Here is an 18,020-nt window from a genome sequence, read left to right as displayed (position 1 = left end):
AGTTTCTCACGGAAATCATGAACCCAGGGTTGCGTCGCAGCGAAGACTGCCTCACGCTCAACGTATGGACGAAGCCCCAGGTAGGAGAGAAGCGCAAGGCCGTCCTTGTCTGGCTTCACGGCGGTAGTTTCGTCGTCGGTACGTCATGTGCCGTATCTTGATGGGAACTCGGAGTGACTCTGTGTATTGGTGTAGGATCGTCGGCAATCCCTTCATACAACGGCCAGATTTTCGCCGACCAGGAGGATGTCGTCCTGGTGACCATCAAGTGAGTATTTGCAAACATCCTGTGGCCATCTTCCCGATGATGGCGTGCTGAGAAGTGTTTGCAGTTACCGGTTGAGCATATTTGGGTACCCCGGAAATCCACTCGGGGCTCAGAACTTGGGACTACTCGACCAGCGTCTCGCCGTGGAATGGGTTCGAGACAACATCGCGAGATTTGGAGGCGACCCGAACCGCATCACAATGTTTGGGCAGTCCGCTGGAGGCGTCTCGATTGACGACTACACATACGCTTGGCCGCGCGATCCCATTGTACACGGAGTGATTGCGCAGTCAGGCACTGGAACAGGTATTGGTACGCGAACGAAGGCGGAAGCGGCAGAGTTCTGGTTCAACGCATCCTCTGCCGTTGGATGCGGGGACAAGAACACGCCTGCTCGACAGGTGCAGGAGTGCATGTTGCGCAAGCCCGCCGACGCTATAGCCAAAGCCACCGTCTCCACCGTCAACAGCCCCGTCACGATGCCGTACTGCCCAACTATGGACAACAAGACCGTGTTTGAGGACTTGAGCCGGCGTGTACCAGCCCGCTTGCCCATGCTGATTGGAAACACCGACTTTGAGGGCGGGTTGTTTGAGCTCTTCACCGACGCACCCGCGCCGCCCGGCTTTTGGCAGCAACACAGTCGGCGAATGTTCGAGTGCCCTGCGGCCAGACGTGCCGCTCTATCGGTGAAGCACGGGAATCCTACGTGGCGATATCGCTACCACGGCGACTTCCCGAAGATGGAGCTGTCGAGAAATCCGCCGAGCGGAGCGTATCACGAGTCGGAAGTGCGGCCGATGTTCGATACCGTGGTTCAGGATCAGATTCCCAGCACCAAGGAAGAGATTGCGCTCGGCAAATACCTTCGGCAAACGTGGGCGGCCTTTGCAAAGGACCCAGTTCATGGCCTAGAGAGGTATAATTGGCCACGGTATAACCCCAACGGGACGACACTGGTCCGACTCGGCTACAATAACAAGGTTGGGCCGAATCTCGCGATGGGAAACCTGTACGATTGGGAGTGCTAACGGCCGGTGTGTCATTCTCGGTGCGGCGCTGTCTCGTCATTGAACATGTACGGAATACCGACTTCTATCTTCCCTTTGCAAAACATGCAACCAATTGTTGTTCGCCTTCAATTACCTTCTTCTACGTCGGACTAAAGAACGCTCTTCCACACTTTTCTGTACTCATTTGTTCTTCCGGGTTCATCTCGTGATGACACCGCCGCCTTGAAGCCTTGTTGTCGCGCGAGCTCTTGGAACTCAACGCCTTGAGGCGAGTTTCTTGTAATTCCGTCAAAGACAGTGGCAAGCCTTTGGCTAGACTCAATAGAACCCTCCATTGTGTTGTTGATGACCTGTTTCTGCATCCACAGTTGATTGATCGGAACTGTCTTGATCCGCTCGACGAGCAAGTTCACTGTGTCTTCCAGCTGCGACGCTGGCACGGCCTTGAGCACCAGACCCATGGCAGCCGCCTCCGAGCCGCTGATGAGGTCGCCCGTGAACAACATTCTTTTCGCCTTCTCTGCGCCGACGCGGTACGCCCACATCGCAGTCGTCGGACATCCCCAGACTCTGCTCGGAGGGTACCCTATGCGCGCGTCGTCCGCCATAACGACGAGGTCGCAACAGAGCGCGATGTCGCTCCCACCTGCAACGGCCGCTCCGTGCACCTGCGCAATTGTCGGCTTGTGACTGCGGAATAGCTCCGAGTAGCAGTTGGTGCATTCCTTCATCAGCAGATAGTCCTGGAAGGGTTCGTAACCCCGACTTAGATCCTGGCTGCCCTCTGTCTGGCCGCGCTGAGCACTCTCGGCGTAAATCTTGAGGTCATACCCGCCGCAGAAACCGCGACCCTTGCCCTTGAGGACGATGCAGTGAACGTGGGGGTCCGCATTGGCGATTCGAACAGCGCCGCGTATTTCGAGCGGCATGTGCTGGTCAATGGCATTGTGTTGATCTGGTCGGTTCAAGGTGATGTAGGCAACTTTGCCATCTTCTGAGGTGTAATACTGCACCGACTTGAATGTAGTTGGGTTCATGTTTGAAGTCATGTTGTGCTCGCCGGGCAGTGTGATTGTTCACGTCAACCGCGCGGCCATCAACTGCGACGCGAGCACTAGGCAAAGGGGGAAGTCATTCCTGCCTCTCGGTAGAGTAGCAGAGTAATCACCTCTATAACTCCGAACCGAAAACATCTGACGGCGCACGGATTGGAGCTAGTCGGCTCGGCTCCAATGTTGAGCCTGCGGACCCTCGGCATGTCACTCTTCCCCGCGCTGGCACCTGGTAACTGGCAGGCTTCCCCGCATCAATAGGGGCCTTTGACAGAGGCCACTGGTGCCGTTACGGGGCGTTAGCGCCTGTAGAGGCAACGTCTGGGGCGCCGCAGCCAGGGTACGACTCTTAGGACATATATGAAGCTACTCAACGCCAAGTTCCTGCTTAGGTGTCGACTGCCTGTAATGGCTTTATACCGCAATCAATGCACTAAGCGAAACCCCAGTATTTACTATTATCATTATTGTTATACAGTAGCATGGCTTCGAACGCCACGGCACTACCGAAGCCGGCAACCGCGGACACGGGCTTCATCTTTTCTATGCCCGAGCGCGAGCATCCACTCACGTCGGATGTAGCATTCCTCAGAGCGCTATCGTGTAACAAGGCCCCGAGGGTACTATTCAGGGAGGAGCACGTTAGTTTGACTGACCTCGTCACTTAGGGTACCTGCCGGACGACATTCTGTCGGCCGTGAGGCCGGAGCTGGCCAAGATTGCCGAGGAGGCAGCTTCTGACCCTGTGAAGAGTTGGACCTGCGACGCCGAAGTTCGCCAGCCATATGTCAAGACGCATAACGTATGGGGCGCGAGGTACGAGGTGGACAAATTGGTGACGAGCGATGGGTGGAAGAACCTGCGCACATGGGGGGCACAAAACGGGTCAGTCGCGCCCGCTAAGCATGACGGAGTCTACAGGTGTGGCCAACTTACTGATCAATCATGTCTTCAGTATCGTCGCGACTGCCTACGAACCTCACTTCGGGCAGTACAAACGAATCGTCCAGCACGCAAAGTCAGTCATAATACTTTTCCCTCTTCACATGTTGTCTGACACGCTCATAAAGGAATTACTTCTTCGGCCCCTCGTCCGCGCTGACGGGTTGTCCTCTCTCAATGACTGACGGCGCGGCGAAACTGCTCAGCGAGGTCCTTCCGTCTCTTCCTTCTTCGCACCCATTTCATGAGGTGTATAAGCATCTCATATCACGCACCGATTATTGGACTTCTGGGCAGTGGATGACGGAGCGTGCCGGCGGCAGCGACGTCCAGAACACGGAGACTTGGGCGACGTACCGGCCTCTTGCTCAGAAGGCGAGCACTTATGGGCGGCTGGATGAGGGCGACTATCTCGTGTCCGGGTTCAAATTCTTCTCCTCCGCGACTGATGCTGATGTTGCCGTCCTGTTGGCCAAGACTGAGAGTGGGAAACTGAGTGCATTTCTTGCGCCGTTGACCAAAAGAATCGTTGACGCCAACGGCAAGGAGAGGACTGTGACAAACGGAATTCGCATACATCGCCTCAAAAACAAATTAGGCACCAAACAGCTCCCCACGGCTGAGCTCGAGCTCAAAGACGTGCGCGCCCATCTAGTCGGACCAATAGATCGCGGCGTCAAGACCATCTCCCATATACTCAACATTACTCGCGCGCACGCTTTTATGGGAAGCGTCGCCGGGTGGAGGCGCTGTCTGTCCATCGCCAAGTCCTTTGCTCGAGCTCGTTCGACCTGGGGGGTGCCGCTGTGGAAGCTGCCCCTTCACCTCCGCACGCTTGCGGACATGGAGCTCAAGCTCCGAGGCGCTCTACATCTTGCCTTCTTCACCATTTCTCTGATGAGCTTCACCGAAAATGGATTCCCGGCCGGTGTCACCACGGGATCTTACGCGCCTGTACCCCACGAAGGTGCCGAAGCCCGGGTCGTCTTAAGGGCGCTGACAGCAACATCAAAAGCAGTCATCGCCAAGAACACGTCAAGCGGAATCCAGGAATGCATGGAGGCTATGGGAGGTGTAGGCTACATGGATGAGCCAGACGAGCCGGAGAATCTTGCCCGTGCATTTCGAGATTCCAACGTCAACACCATCTGGGAGGGTACCACGAACGTCCTCAGCAGTGAGGTCGTACGCAACCTGGTCAAGGACGACAATCTTCAAATATTTGATGGATGGCTCAAGCGTGCCATTGGCGACATCAAGACCAAGCAATATCGCCTGGCGTTGAGCAGTTCGTGGCAGACCCTCCATCGCTCATTGGAGAGCGGCAAAGGGAGCTTCCTCGACCTGCTCGGCAATGGCAGGCGCATCATGTTTAGTCTCGCTTGGATCGTCATAAGTCTGCTGTTGGCGGCGGATGCGGAGCGAGATGGCGACGCCGTGGCCAACGAAGTGGCACGCCGATGGATTCTGAATGGGGAGGGTGGTGTTGGCGAGTGGCTTCTACCACATGTCGGCGGAATACGCGAAGGAGCATACTTTCAGGAAGGCGACGATCGTGCGAGGTGGGACTTCAGACTCGTTTGGGGGGATTCAGCGGGGCAAAGCCACGAAAGCCTCGGCAGGCTGGGACAGGCGAAGATCTGACTGCACCCAAGAAGGGTACGTGTACTGAGTGCCATCGTGTTACCAGCGCATTAAACCAGCATTGGGCCGATCTACCTCCAATGGCTAGGAATTGGCGGTTGACGTCGCTCTACCTTTCCAACCGAAGCTTGGCAGCAGCCTCTGTCAGTGGTTCCCATCGTGAATCGAATGCCTTTGAGGTTCAATAGGCTACTCTCCCAACTGATCTACTCAGTCCGTTGACCGCTGAATACGCCAGCATCTTCTCATATGCTGGTAATGCCCACTTCTCCATCCAATTTGACCTCAGGACTTGGCCTGCGGTAAGGCGGGTCTCGGGCCGGAACGATAGCATGGGACGAAGCATGGCCACGATTGCATCTCTCTCTTCGGCTTCGATGGATGGCATTCTTCCTCTTTGTCGAGGTTTCTGAACACTGTCCTCAAAGCGTGTCTCCCAGCTTCTCAGAAAGCGGTCTTGGATTGGGCTACCATCCTCGTTAAACCATTGTCGACGTGCTTCCCACTTGTTCCACCACTCAGGTGGTAGGTCGCCCAGCACATCTAGTTGCTCACAAGTGGTGTTATCCGGCGTTGCGAGGATATCCTCGAACAGCGGTCTTTGGGCAAGGATTGTCCAGATGCTGCAAGCCATTGTCCAGATGTCTGCAGGGAAGGACAGGGGCTTCCCAGCTTCAAATCGCGCCTCCGGAGGCCGGATCGAGAGTGGCGCATGAGACTCACACCGTGATTCATGCGCTGGGGAAAAGGCTGCGCCGAAGTCTACGAGGAGCATTGCGGCTTCTGATAGGCGGACATCTTCGCTCGCTTTCCCAAGCCAGACCGATTGAACTCCGTGAGATGGGACACCGAGTGGAAGGGCGCCGCCCTCAAGGCGGCGGACGGGCTCTAATTCCGGTGCGCCGTAACGGTCGTATATCTCATCGTCCGAGAGCGAGTCTAACTCACGAGGTAGGCGGAGAAGAATATTACCAAGGTGAAGATCTGTGTGAACGATGTTAACGGCGAGACAGTCATCGCATGTGGAAAATGAAGAGAGTACCTCCATGGACGAAGCCCTGTGCATGTGTGAACGCAACGGCGACCGCGAGTTGCGCGGCTAGGGCTCTCGCTACATCCAGGCTGAATAGCCTCATGTATGAGCCATCCTTTGCCCCCGAAAGACTGGTCCTTGCAGGAACAGTGACATAACAGGGATGAACGCCGTTCGGGCCTTCAACCTTGAAGTGATCCAGTAGGCGAGGGATGAGGGATCTGCCGCAGCCGGCGGTTTCCGAATCGCCTTTGGTGCTAGCGAGCGCGGACAAGATCTCTAGTTCACGAGTTGTTGACTCGGCTGTTACGACCTTAATTGCAACGAGGCTTTTTCGTTCTTCATCACGAGCAAGCCAGGTCGTCGAGTACGAGCCAAATCCAAGCTTGTGTATCACTCGGTATCGATTCCCGAGCCTGTCGCCGATTGTGACAGGATGATACCCTCCTGGCCGATAGTATGCGAGTCTTTCCACGTCCTCAATATACTCGTACTCCACGTTGGGCGTTCGGCTGCTGCTGAAGCGCGCTGACCCCACTGAGCAAGGTGCTGCAACGTATGGGGGAGAGCGGGGGCGCGTTTCGAGACGCGGTCGCGTTTGTCCGCCGATTAGGAGAACTGCCGAGGAACAATGACGCTGGCCTGGTCGGGGCGGGGCAGCGCAGCGCAAATGCCTCGACATTGCCGTGTCTGATCCGAGCAGGGCAAAGTCAAGATTGCGCCATGACCAGCACCTGCACGGCAAAGTGTGAAGCAGTTCCCGGATAATCGATGATGCTGAGGAGCGGATTCGCCTTGCCAAGCCAACGCTGTTGGACAGATGAGTTCGGCGCAAATGCCCCCGGCTGTAGCAGTGGGGAAAGAAAAGCAAAACAGTGAGTCAATCCCTCAGTCGCGTCGAAGGGACGCGTCATCGCAGCGTTCGTGTTGCATACCTAAATCTTCGTGTCGGGCGCATCCGGCACTGAGAGCGAGGAGGCTGGTGTACTAAGCTCACTGGAACAGAGCTGTCGGCTGTGTTGGAATGGGACACTATCGTTTTGCCGAGCCGCCTGATCCAAAATTTCACTTCCATCGTCGTGGACACCAACCAGACCGTTGCTCCACCGCGAGGTTCATGCTCTTGCAGGGAACCCCTCGGGCTCCTACGTCCCGCCAGGTCGGAAGACATACCCAAAGAGGCATTGTGAGCAGATGACGCACTTGGCATCTCGTGATACCACTCTATTGAGGCGAGGCGCGCTCATTTTCTACCTTTTGTTCCTTGTTTGTTCGGCGCCAAGTAATGTGCATTGCTCGACGAATTAGGCCCAGGAACGGCTATCCGGGCCGCCTCGAGTCTAATTGACTTGAACAAGTAACTTCCTTGTCGTGTGTGCCGGAAACTCCCGAAAAGGGCCAGTTCCCATGGCCGCAGTCTTGCCTACAGCGATACATGTGAGAATAGCCACTGAGGGTAGGAGCCGACACTGGCCTCCAAGCTCGCTGTTGATGGCCAGAACTCCATGGCATCCTCAACGCTAGCTGTTAAAAGCTTGAGCTGACTCAAGCGAACATAGCATGGCGAGAGCTCAGGGCGAGCAATCGACGACTTACTTCTTCGAGACGCGTTGCATTCAGCAAGACTTCAATGCTCCTTGGGTTTCGTCATACACGCAAACTGTTCACGGCCGAAGCATTTCCACCAGACATAAGTCGGCCGTGCATTTTAGCATCGATGTAGTTCCACCACATGAACTGACGAGCAGCCGGCTTGCACGTTGCAATGTCATTTATGCATTGACGATGGCACCACGTAGTGATACAACGAAGGCGACCGCAATATATCGTTGATTTGTATCTGCGCCTGACTAGAATTTATACCAAAACACATATATCCCAGGGACTTCGTCAGCATGAACAACGCATTTGGAGAATGTTACGTGGCGTCGGCTTATCCTTCATGCGTTAAATGTCGAGCCACATCAGCTACTGCATTGAAAGGCACTTTGAGTGTGAAGTATCGGGTTATCTCTTGGCTATGGTGGACGACACCGCCATTTAATATATTAGTGCGTTGTTGGCATATTTCGTCAAGGTCTTCATTCGGTGAGTTATCAGCATGAAACTCAGCTGGTGGTTTGCCCAGTGAATGGTGGAATATAGATGCCTTGATACATCCTCCTGCCAGGCTCAGCTGCCTTTTTAGCTCTGATAAAAGAACGAGGATGTCTGGCTCAACAGCCCTCGTGAAGGGAATAGCTGGACCTCGCTTCTAATTTCAAGTCTCAGTCCAAGTCAGAATCCCCAAGAATGCTCGGTTCTTTGAAGGTCGTTGCCGGCCTCGTCGCATATGCAGCCTTGCTGCCATCGCTCGGGAAAGTTGACGCAACACCGCTGCTTGAACAACGGGCGCCACCGGTATTCAACTTGGGCATGCAAAGCAACGTGACTCTCGTGTATTACAACGACTACACAAGCGGACGCTCTGGTTCGACACTCTCACCGACCGCGGAAGTACCCGTCCTGGCTCCCGCAGCAGTCAGACAATTGGGGGGCATCCAGTACTTTGGAGACGACCCATCCGAACCTCAGTATCTCATAGTGAGCGAAGATCTCGACTCTACCTGGTTGGCATCCCGAATTCTCGATCGAATCGGCTTTGTATACGAGCTCGCCCCAGGGCCACACACCGTAGCCACAAACGATGATGGATTCTACTACGTCGTTGGCGGGATAGTGTGGTCACAAATCAGACGATTTGCATTCACAGACGGGACTGAAAGCAGCTCGCAGAGCCTATCGTGGACGGTCAATACTGATTACGACAGGAGATGGGAGCAATTTGGACCGCGCGTTCCTCAACCGCTCTTGTGGGGCGATCAGGGACATGAAGAGCAGCTTTCTCGGCTGCACATGGCAGGCTTTGACTCCCGCGCGGTATATCGGTTGTACATGCAAGAGCTTACAAGCTCACGAAACACGGATGCGAGCGACGACCAGCGCGTGGTCCTGAGAGAGCTTCTTGATTGGGATCCCGACCTTGAACCGGACCGTGATCTCCCATTACTGCGTCGAAATGAAGGCATGTGACCATCTGACTATTGTGTCGGCAGCTTGACATGCTAATGAGTGTAGTACCCCGACTCATAACTTTAGCACTGATGGCTATCGACTGGACTACTGTCAAAATCCCCGAACGACTACAAAAGAAACTCTTAGGCGGCCTCCCGACGGGAGATGAGTGCGGACAAGTAGTCAGAGAAGTATTTCGCGATGATTCGTCCGAAGCCTCTTCAACTACCTGCGAAGCACTGGTTGAGAAAGCGCACGACTTTAACAGGAAACCTGCAGAGCGAGTTGGCATTGGTAGGCCAAACCTTCGCACGTCGCGTATTGACCGCACGCATTGTAGCTAACATGGCGTCTGACAGTCTATGCCCATGAGCCTGTTGCCGGTCCAAGCACAAGCCAGGGGAATCCTGCATATGTTAACACAGGTAGAGTCCAAAGTCGCCCCGAGATGCAGGCTGCCTCAGGTACTGACAAATACAACCAGCCGAGGCGAGGCAAAACGTGTGCGACGTAAAGAGAAAACATGATGAGAAACATATCAAGGGGGAAGTCAAGCGTCTCAGGGCACAGCCAACGTCGGGGAGTGCGGTGTCGCGCACTCTGCAGAGTCAGATCGAGCAGCGCATCTGCGGCGCAACGGCGGGTAGGGAACACTGACCGACACAGCCCTTCTTCTCAAGCCCACGCTGATATATGCTGCCGCTAGCGCAATGCGAGGACGAGCTGGCCCTTCGCTTCAGTAAAGATACGGACAGCCTCGTGGAACACCTCGCAGATCTCGACACGGAAACGCAAGGGACCTGTGCAGAAGCTAGAAGTACGCCCCGGTTGGTATATCCTGGAAATGCTGGCACTGACACATATCTTCGGTAGGCTCCTGTAGGGACAATGTCGCCGAGGCATTCGACCAAAACGGGGAGAGCATTCTTCCACATCTCCTCGACGTGGAAGAAGCGCAGCACCGTCGCTGTACCGAGGTCGCTGCTGAGGTAGCTCGCATTGAGCGCCAGATTGGGCATGACGGCACAATCAGCGAACGACAAGTAGAGGATTTTCTCTTGCAGGCCGCAAACAATTCCGTATCAGCAGAGGCAGTGATGGAGTCTATCGACGGAGGGTTGGAATCGTTTAGGTCGTCCTTCCCAGAGCTCTTTGACCTCATGAGGACCAATTTCCCTGCCCTGTTTCAAGCCCTTCGGGATGCCCATATCGACGGAATTGAGATGCGGTCTTGTGGCGCGAACACGCAGAGCCCTTCCAAGCGACAGGAGCCTGGAACGAAGTCGAAAGTACACACGCACCGCGGTACGAGATTGGTCAAATGTCTACTCCTGCTAGCTCAGCGACTCATAGCTAACATGTCTCTGAAGCGCAACTGCGGGAAAGAAGCTGCCGACGACTCGAAGCACTCAGACTCTACCGCAAGGGTCTGACCGGCTGGGAGGGCCCATGCTTGGCTATCAACAAACTGCAAGTCACACTGTCTATGGGTATTGGTGCGAGAAGCGGCCTCTATGGAACCAAAGATACCATCTTCGTTGGTGTCGGAGAGTCTCCCGCGCTAGAACAAGTATTAGACGATCCGTGGGGGTTCAGCAAAGCGACCAAGAAGATCGATCTTAAATGGGCGTTTGGGTCTGAGAACGTTGCTCTGCATAAAATCCGGCTTGTCAGACTATACGCACAGGAAAACCCTTCTTGGGCTTGGTACGCACGCCTGGAGTGGATGTTCAAAGGCGAGTCCCCTCAAGCCGTAGACTGGAATCAGCATCACATCTCGACGCGCGGGCATTAACCTTGATCCTTGACCTAGAGCTGACACTGACGGCGCAATGCGTGGGTTCCAACAAAAAGATCGTGATGGATCGCTACTCCAATTACGATTCACCATATCTGATACGGCGTCGCGACAAGGGGCACCAGGAGGTGTGGCGCAGCGGCGAGATACGTCCTGAATGGTGGCATTTTGTTTAACAGAGCACAGTTCTCAGCCTATGCGAGGCTCACATGATGAGAATTTGAGGCGGCAGCGTCCTCTCATCTGCGCGATCGCATGGGGCGCGCCACGACCTGTTAGGGCTGCTGTCGAACTTCGGTAGTCGATGGATGCGTGGATTGATGTTTGACGCTTTTGCTATGTGGGCACACGGTGCTCTGCTGTCTCTGCTACATGTGTTGTGGCAGCAGGGGTGGAGGATGGTGTGTTGATTGCGTTCCTGTCTTCAGCAGCCTCTAGTCGCTCCCTTTCCCAGTCTTGATTCGAGGCAAAGAGTATGAGAGTGGCTCAGAGAATCGTCGTCAGTGGTCACTCCCAAATGGTGACCCCGCGTTTAACCCCCTCGTATGGGTCGTATAGGGCATGGCCTGCACTGAACCGTTACACCAGCGCCGTTACAGCACCACCAACAACACAGTGACATCGCTGTTCTCGCGATGAAGTTATGCTTTTCTTGCAGTTCCATATCACTTGCATTCCTCCTGGCGGTTGACCGGTCTCATGAGTCTGGCCGTGATGCGCAAAAGGCAAGTCGAGTGCTCAGGGAAAATGGCGCAACCCTCGCCAAGTCGGCGTTGCGCTGCCCGATGTGCGCGCTGGTGATGGAGGCCCTTTTTCCGCGAGCCCGACATCGTGATGACCCTAGCACGCATGGAGTAGATGCCCTCTCAGCGGATGCAATAATGGTACATCCAAAGGTTGATCCAAGGAGCCTCAGCTTTCCGGGTCCGCCACGCGACGGGGCCTACTTGACTGGCTTTGTCGTCACTGGCAGACTTGAAGACAGCAAGGAGCTTCTAAGTGGGAAAATCCGCCTTTATACAGACAGTTCATGTCCCGGTAGGTCCAACAATTATCCCGCTGTGAATTGTCCGTTGACACCACCTGTAGCTGGCTCCAATGCGAGATGCGACATCCTCGGACGGCCACAGCTCTCTGCGCCCGATTGCCCCGACGCTTTCGCCCTGCTGAAGCGATGGCTACAGGCATGCAGACAATGCCACGGCGCATGCAGCACCAGATTGAGTGGCGAAAGCATTGCAGAGTCCGCCGCGCCACCGTTGCCAACACGCGTGCTGGTCATCAGCGACGGGGTCGTTCGTTTGGTCGACACCGAAGGCCTGACTGGCAGGTATGTGACACTCAGTCATTGCTGGGGCCCGAGTCAGAAGCGCCCGCTTCGAACTACGACAGACAACTACGAATCGCATCGCCATGGAATACCCTGGGAATCACTTCCGAGGACCTTTCAAGATGCCATCACCGTCGCTAGAGAGACTAGGTTCGACTACATCTGGATCGACTCTTTGTGCATTATACAAGACGATCAACGGGATTGGCTCCTAGAGTCTGGCAGAATGGGCCCAGTTTACGAAATGGCAGACTTGACAATCTCTGCCTGCCATGCGCCGGACTCTAGCCAGGGTTTGTTCGTCCCAAGGACTTGTCGCAACCCAGCTGTGGAGCTTCCTGGCTTCTTTGGTCCTCTTGAGACAGCGCAAGGAAAGGTTTACGCATCCGTCCGGCGCGAGACGGTCCAAGACACATTCCCTGAATACGGTCCTTTGAATCGCCGGGCTTGGTCAACCCAAGAGTGGCTTCTCTCGCGACGCATGGTCTTCTACACGAATGGAACTATCATGTGGTCATGCAAAAGTATCACCGAAAGGGAAAACGGCGAGCGCTGCTTCAACATCTCGAGGAACACGAGGTGGAAGACCGTCGTCGAGCACTATAGTGAAAGGCTGCTGACTTTCCCCACCGACAAGCTGATCGCGTTGGAGGGCCTGCGCAAAGAGGTCCAAAAGAAAACAGGCTATACCTTTGCCAACGGCATATGGCTCGAGAGTCTGCCCGACCAGCTATTGTGGCATGTCACAGAGCAAGTGCATTTCAGCGATGCCGTTGACCCGCTGGGGCTTCCAACCTGGACATGGGCTCATATTCCCACAGCTGTCAGGTTTCTGCCTATGCATGGAGCGAAAAGCTTATGCGAGTCTGTGTCGCTGTCCCAGGATTCGAGAGCAGTGGTGGTCAAGGCACGGCTACGGCGCGTCGCAATGATCAAGCCACACTTGGGTCAAGGGTCTGAGGACGACGGGACGTTCGGTGCAATCGCGGCAGATGTCAATGCTACACGTGCAAAGAACACGCACTCGCTGGCTACCTTCATATACGATGAAACATCACGGCCTGTAGGGTGGGTGGTGTATGATGAGGCCACAGCTCGTGCCGCTCCGACACGGGACTTTTGCGTCCAGCTCATGGGCAGAGTAAGTCGCCGCGACGAGAAGGCCGAGCAGCGAAAGGGAAGGGCCATCTCTTCCAAATTTCGAGAGTACTGGATACTCATCGTACGGCCACTCTCTGGTGGAGGGTACATCCGAGTTGGCGCCGGTAAGACGTATGGACAGCGTTGGTGGGAAGGCGAGCATGCCCAGCCGGTCTTGCTCCGATGAGGCCGGCAGAGGGCCGCCGCGACTGCAGTGATGACCGACCAAGCACTTCAATATTATTTCTGCCTCTCGAACGGATTGCAATTCTTTTTCCAGCACGCCTGAGCGGTGGCAGTTGATGGGAACTTGAAACCGTTGCTGGTCCGACCTGCGCCCTGGGTCACAGCTCCTCGTCACGTAAAGAACCAAATACGATCTCATATTGACTCGAATTTTCCGCTCCTTGTCTTGTCAATCGCATGGCGGCCAAACAGGCCTATTCCCCCCGAATACGCAGCCCTATTATAAAGCCGTCGAGCCGCTCGTTCAATGTCGCCTAACGTGATGTACATTCTGCTTGTAACCCCGATCTCTTCACCCAAAGACGCCAAATGCCGTCACTCTACTCGTAGACCTAACGATCGAATCGTTCAGCGGTCCGGCGTCGGACTCACCGACCTGAATGCCGATGTGCGTCCGCGCGTTGCGTCTCACTTAGCCGTGTAAGCAGGCGGCGGAGCTCGTAGGTCCTCCGGCGCAGAAAGTCTCGCCTCCCTCCTCGCCGCCGCCGCATCGGACACTGTTGGATCCCACGGCGTCGCCTCCGGGCCGATCGTCACCCGGCTCGCTTCCGCCGATCTGTTTGCGCCAATGTGTGTCCTACCATGCAGCGGTAACATTTCGAAGGTATGACCCGGTGGCTGCGCGGCAGATGAGAGTCGCCGACCCGCCTCCAGATTCGCGAGCTTCGCCTGAATGATGGGATCCAGCTTGTACGCCTGCTGACGCTGACGCTGATTGCCTGACCTTCGGCCCAAGAACTGTTGCCATGGCAGGCCAAGACAGCCGAAAAAGAGAAATGCGAATACGCCGAGTACGATGATGACTGGAATTAGGACGCTGAGATTGATGTGGTTCGAATCGTCGGTGTTGCTGTCCGAAGCTCTCGCGGCGATGGCCATTTCGGCTCGCGTAGCGCCTGCTGGGGGACAGCTGAGGTTATCCCAATGGTCAGTGGCCCTGGCTCTCAGAGGATGTGTCGCAGCGTCGGACACTGTCGCATGACTGCTTTTTGTTCGCACGGTCGTGGTAATAAAGCGCTCCCGCTCACATTCGCCAGACGCTGCGTTTGGCTCCTTCAGCCAGACAGAGTTGACAGTCAGGCTCGCTAAAGCAGTTGATACTGTCACGATTCCGTGTGCCACAACAGGCGGGGGAGCTGCTTTATTGAGCCAGCGAAGCAGCCTCGAATTTGGGTACCTCCAACCTGAACCCGGATCGTTGACAAGACCCGCACGAATGGCCGCCCTGTTTCCGAAAGGGAATCATGTGCCATTCTGCACTGGGTGGTGTGCTGCTGGGGTTTTCGAGCTGCAGCATTCGATCGCAGGCACACACAAGAGGGGTTGGCTCAATCGCTGAATGGCTGCTAGTCCATCTTCGAAGAATCGTCCAGTGTCACACCTGCAGGTCGCGCAGCCAACAGAAACCCCAAGAAGCACAGCCACTGGAGTCGGATTGGAGGATGCCAAGACACTCGTGCCCAAGCCAAGCAGGCCTGTTCAGCACTCAATCGCTGGGCAACAAATCGTGGTCGTAGCCGCCGTCTGTCCCGCCTGGTAAGTCTCCGAATCACAAGGTTGCCGATGATCCGTCCAGCCAACCTCGCAGCACTGAGGTGATTGTGCACGCATTGCGGCCTATCGTGAGGATCCTCCGCGGAGTTTCCGCAATCATTGACCAAAGGGCGTGTATTATGATTAAGCAGAAAAATTGTGAAGAGTATATGTTACTTGACGAAGCAGACTGGATAACAAATGTTGCAATTGCCCTGCATTCCCCGATTGTAGCAATTGATGGCCCGAAGCGCGTACCTTAAACATCAGCCGTCGCTCCATGCGATCCAACGCTTAGTAGTACTTGGGGTTCTTCGGGTCAGTAAGGTCGAAGATGACGACGCTGTGAGGGCGCTATTGGGCATCAAAGATGTCAGCGGATGAGCACGTTGAGATGGGTGTTGCGAGGAAGACATACAGCACCACCACGAGTCTTGGTGAAAATGTCCTCAAAGTCAATGGTGCGGTTGAAGCTGAGCGAGCCATCGGGCAGGATGTCAATCCAGTGCCCCTTGTAGTCGCCCGGGGTGTTGAGGACGGAGATCTGGCCATGTTAGCCTGTACACAACTCCCGTCGTCAATCGCGACAGCACTTACGTCGCCAGCCTGGACAAAGTACCCAGTAACCAGCAGGTTCTTCTTGTCGGGCGAGATCTTGACGTAGTGGGGTCCGATAATGGGCTGGTCCTCGTTCGGGTTGTCGAGGCGCTTGGGGTTCTTGAGGTCGGAGATGTCGAGAGCAGCGACGTGGTTACCAAGGGTCAGGGTGAAGTACGCCCACTTGCCGTCATCAGAGATGTCGGAGTAGATGGCGACGGACTTCTTGGCCTTGTCTCCCAGGTCGTAGAGCAACTCGGCCGTACCCTGCTTGCCGTTGGCGTCCTTGCGGAACGGGTAAATTACCCAGACCTCGCCCGTCTCGACAGCACTAACGCCGACTTAGCAACCCAGGATTGAGAATTGGCGCGAAGAGCTATGAGTAACTTACGTAGCAAGAGCGGCGCTCTCCTTGTTTCCTGGGATGAACTTGACGTCCTGGATACCGCCACCCTGAGAATTGCGTTAGCCGCGTTCAAGCTTCCAGAATCACAGGACTTACGTGAGGGATGGTAATGGTGGACAGGATCTTGCGGTCAGACAGCCTCCAGAGGCGCAGGGTGTTTGCCTTCTGGATGCCAACAGCAGAGACGGGCTTCAGGATAGTCAGAGGAACCACAAAGTCCGAGGTAAGGATGACATCCTTCTCAAAGTCGACGCTCAAACCGTGCGGGCTGAACTGCTCTCCAAGAATGTTGAGCTACATGTGTGGTTAGCTCAGTCTAAATGCCATACTCGGCGGAACGTACAGTTCCCTCAACATCCTCCGGCCACTCGTGGATGATGTTGCCCTTGGCGTCGGTCTCAACCAGGCGGCCAGGGGACGTGCCCAGAGCACTACCCATGTAGGTGATGAAGAAACCACTGGAAGGCCAGTCAGTACCAGTTTGAAGAAGCCGTTGATGCCTTAGTATGATCATACCCTTCGGGCTTCGCCCGGATCTCGTCCGTGATGGAGCTCAGCAGGGCACGGTTGCTGTGGCTGAACTTGGGGTTGTATGGGTCACTCGAGTCCCAGTAGAAGGCAGTATCCTGCGTCTTGAGCAGCGACAGCAGGCCGCCACCGACAAGAGTCTTGCCATCCAACGAGGTTCCCAGATGATGCGGCGAGTTGCCACTGGTAGGAACATCAGAGAGGCCGATGATCGTGCCAAATGTGTCCTGTTAAAGTACCGAGTCAACCTAGTGAAATTTCCACCGACACATGAACGCTTACATCGTCAAGACTGGTGGTGACAAGGAAGTCCTTGTGGATGTTGTCTCCAGCACCAGTCCAGAAGTAGCCAATCTTCTTAGGCTTAATCTTGGTATTGACCTCAAATGGTGGGCTGTCCACAGGAGGGGTCGGGATCTGGAGAATAGGCAGGGGCGGAGCATTGGACGCAAGCGGCTCCGTGACTCCGGGAATCGAAGGAATCAGGGGAGGCAGACTGATCCCGAGGGGGTTTCGCTTGCCAACAACCTTGCTGCCCACGGTCGGTGAAGCAGAAACGGAAGCGAGCTGGCCGGCAAGGGCCGCTGCAATGGCGAAGGACTTCATCGTCGGTTGCGTGGTTGTCACGTGAAGCGAATTCTGGGCAATGACACGCGTATGAGCTCGGCAGTCGATGGAGTAGTATTGAGCAGTATTGAGCAGATTTCACGAGGTATATATATGCATTCCATGGCCCTCATGTTCCCGCATGCAGCCCCAAGGCTTCATCTCACCGACCCGGGATACGATGATGCCATCTGCTCTAGCAATCGCCATCATCGCTGTGCAAAGGGAGGACAGTGCACGTCGTGCTACATCCTAATCGTTTCTTTTCCGAGCAGTGGGACTCTAATCGCTCATCGGCATGTGCCTTCATCACAGCGCTACACCAAAGTTGAGTTTAGCAGTTCAGCTTCTTAGGAGACCGAACAGCACGCCATATGGTTCATTTGCCTCGTGCAGGACAAGAAGCGCAGGCCAGTCCTGCATGTCTTGGAGATCGGCATGAACTTGTGCTCGATACAGTCTAATCGTCGACTGACTACCACGAAAGAGGTCCAAGTACGAAGAGTGTGTGGCCATCTTGGGCCGGCTGCCTGGTCAGCAAAGCCGCAAGTGCCGACATGGGGGAGACATGGATCCTGGACTTCGCCCAGTCAACGCATCTCATATTCCAAATGCAGTATCGACGACCAGACGTGGCGCTTCACACCTGGTTCCCGAGAACGGCTTCGGGGACCTCCTACCGGCGGGCATCACCTTGGCTGTGTTGTCGAGGACGAAGTTCTCCGAGCCGGTGAGAGCGAACCCTCCGCATCGGCGAGAACAAAGGCTAAAGTGGTACAGGTGAAATTGGATTGACAGACAAAGTCGCGTTCACTGCAACATTGGCAGCC

The 18,020-nt window shown here is 55.3% G+C and overlaps 4 protein-coding genes across 4 annotated transcripts; 2 read left to right on the top strand and 2 right to left on the bottom strand.

Moving 5' to 3' along the window:
• Window positions 1-17: 17 nt before the first annotated feature.
• On the top strand, window positions 18-1,299 carry PLICBS_005083 (uncharacterized protein; the record flags this gene model as incomplete). The annotated part of the gene is made up of 3 exons (XM_018325505.2): window positions 18-138; window positions 196-268; window positions 333-1,299. 3 exons carry the CDS (start codon window positions 18-20, stop codon window positions 1,297-1,299), a joined length of 1,161 nt encoding a protein of 386 aa, XP_018175257.2.
• Window positions 1,300-1,430: 131 nt separating this feature from the next.
• On the bottom strand, window positions 1,431-2,330 carry PLICBS_005082 (uncharacterized protein; the record flags this gene model as incomplete). The annotated part of the gene is made up of 1 exon (XM_018325506.2): window positions 1,431-2,330. One exon carries the CDS (start codon window positions 2,328-2,330, stop codon window positions 1,431-1,433), a length of 900 nt encoding a protein of 299 aa, XP_018175258.2.
• A 485-nt stretch (window positions 2,331-2,815) lies between these two features.
• Window positions 2,816-4,919, top strand: PLICBS_005081 (uncharacterized protein; the record flags this gene model as incomplete). Its single annotated transcript, XM_018325507.2, has 4 exons — window positions 2,816-2,936; window positions 3,002-3,218; window positions 3,289-3,351; window positions 3,404-4,919. 4 exons carry the CDS (start codon window positions 2,816-2,818, stop codon window positions 4,917-4,919), a joined length of 1,917 nt encoding a protein of 638 aa, XP_018175259.2.
• A 10,428-nt stretch (window positions 4,920-15,347) lies between these two features.
• PLICBS_005080 (uncharacterized protein) lies at window positions 15,348-17,190 on the bottom strand (the record flags this gene model as incomplete). Its single annotated transcript, XM_018325509.2, has 8 exons — window positions 15,348-15,407; window positions 15,472-15,597; window positions 15,651-15,981; window positions 16,042-16,103; window positions 16,153-16,350; window positions 16,400-16,514; window positions 16,573-16,811; window positions 16,867-17,190. 8 exons carry the CDS (start codon window positions 17,188-17,190, stop codon window positions 15,348-15,350), a joined length of 1,455 nt encoding a protein of 484 aa, XP_018175261.1.
• Between the last annotated feature and the right edge of the window lie 830 nt (window positions 17,191-18,020).

The sequence above is a fragment of the Purpureocillium lilacinum genome, assembly GCF_023168085.1.
Source record: "Purpureocillium lilacinum CBS 284.36 DNA, scaffold_3, whole genome shotgun sequence".
Classification (NCBI taxonomy): domain Eukaryota; kingdom Fungi; phylum Ascomycota; class Sordariomycetes; order Hypocreales; family Ophiocordycipitaceae; genus Purpureocillium; species Purpureocillium lilacinum.
The sequence above is the reverse complement of the archived record's forward strand: the minus strand, read 5'-3'. Positions and strand labels throughout refer to the sequence as shown.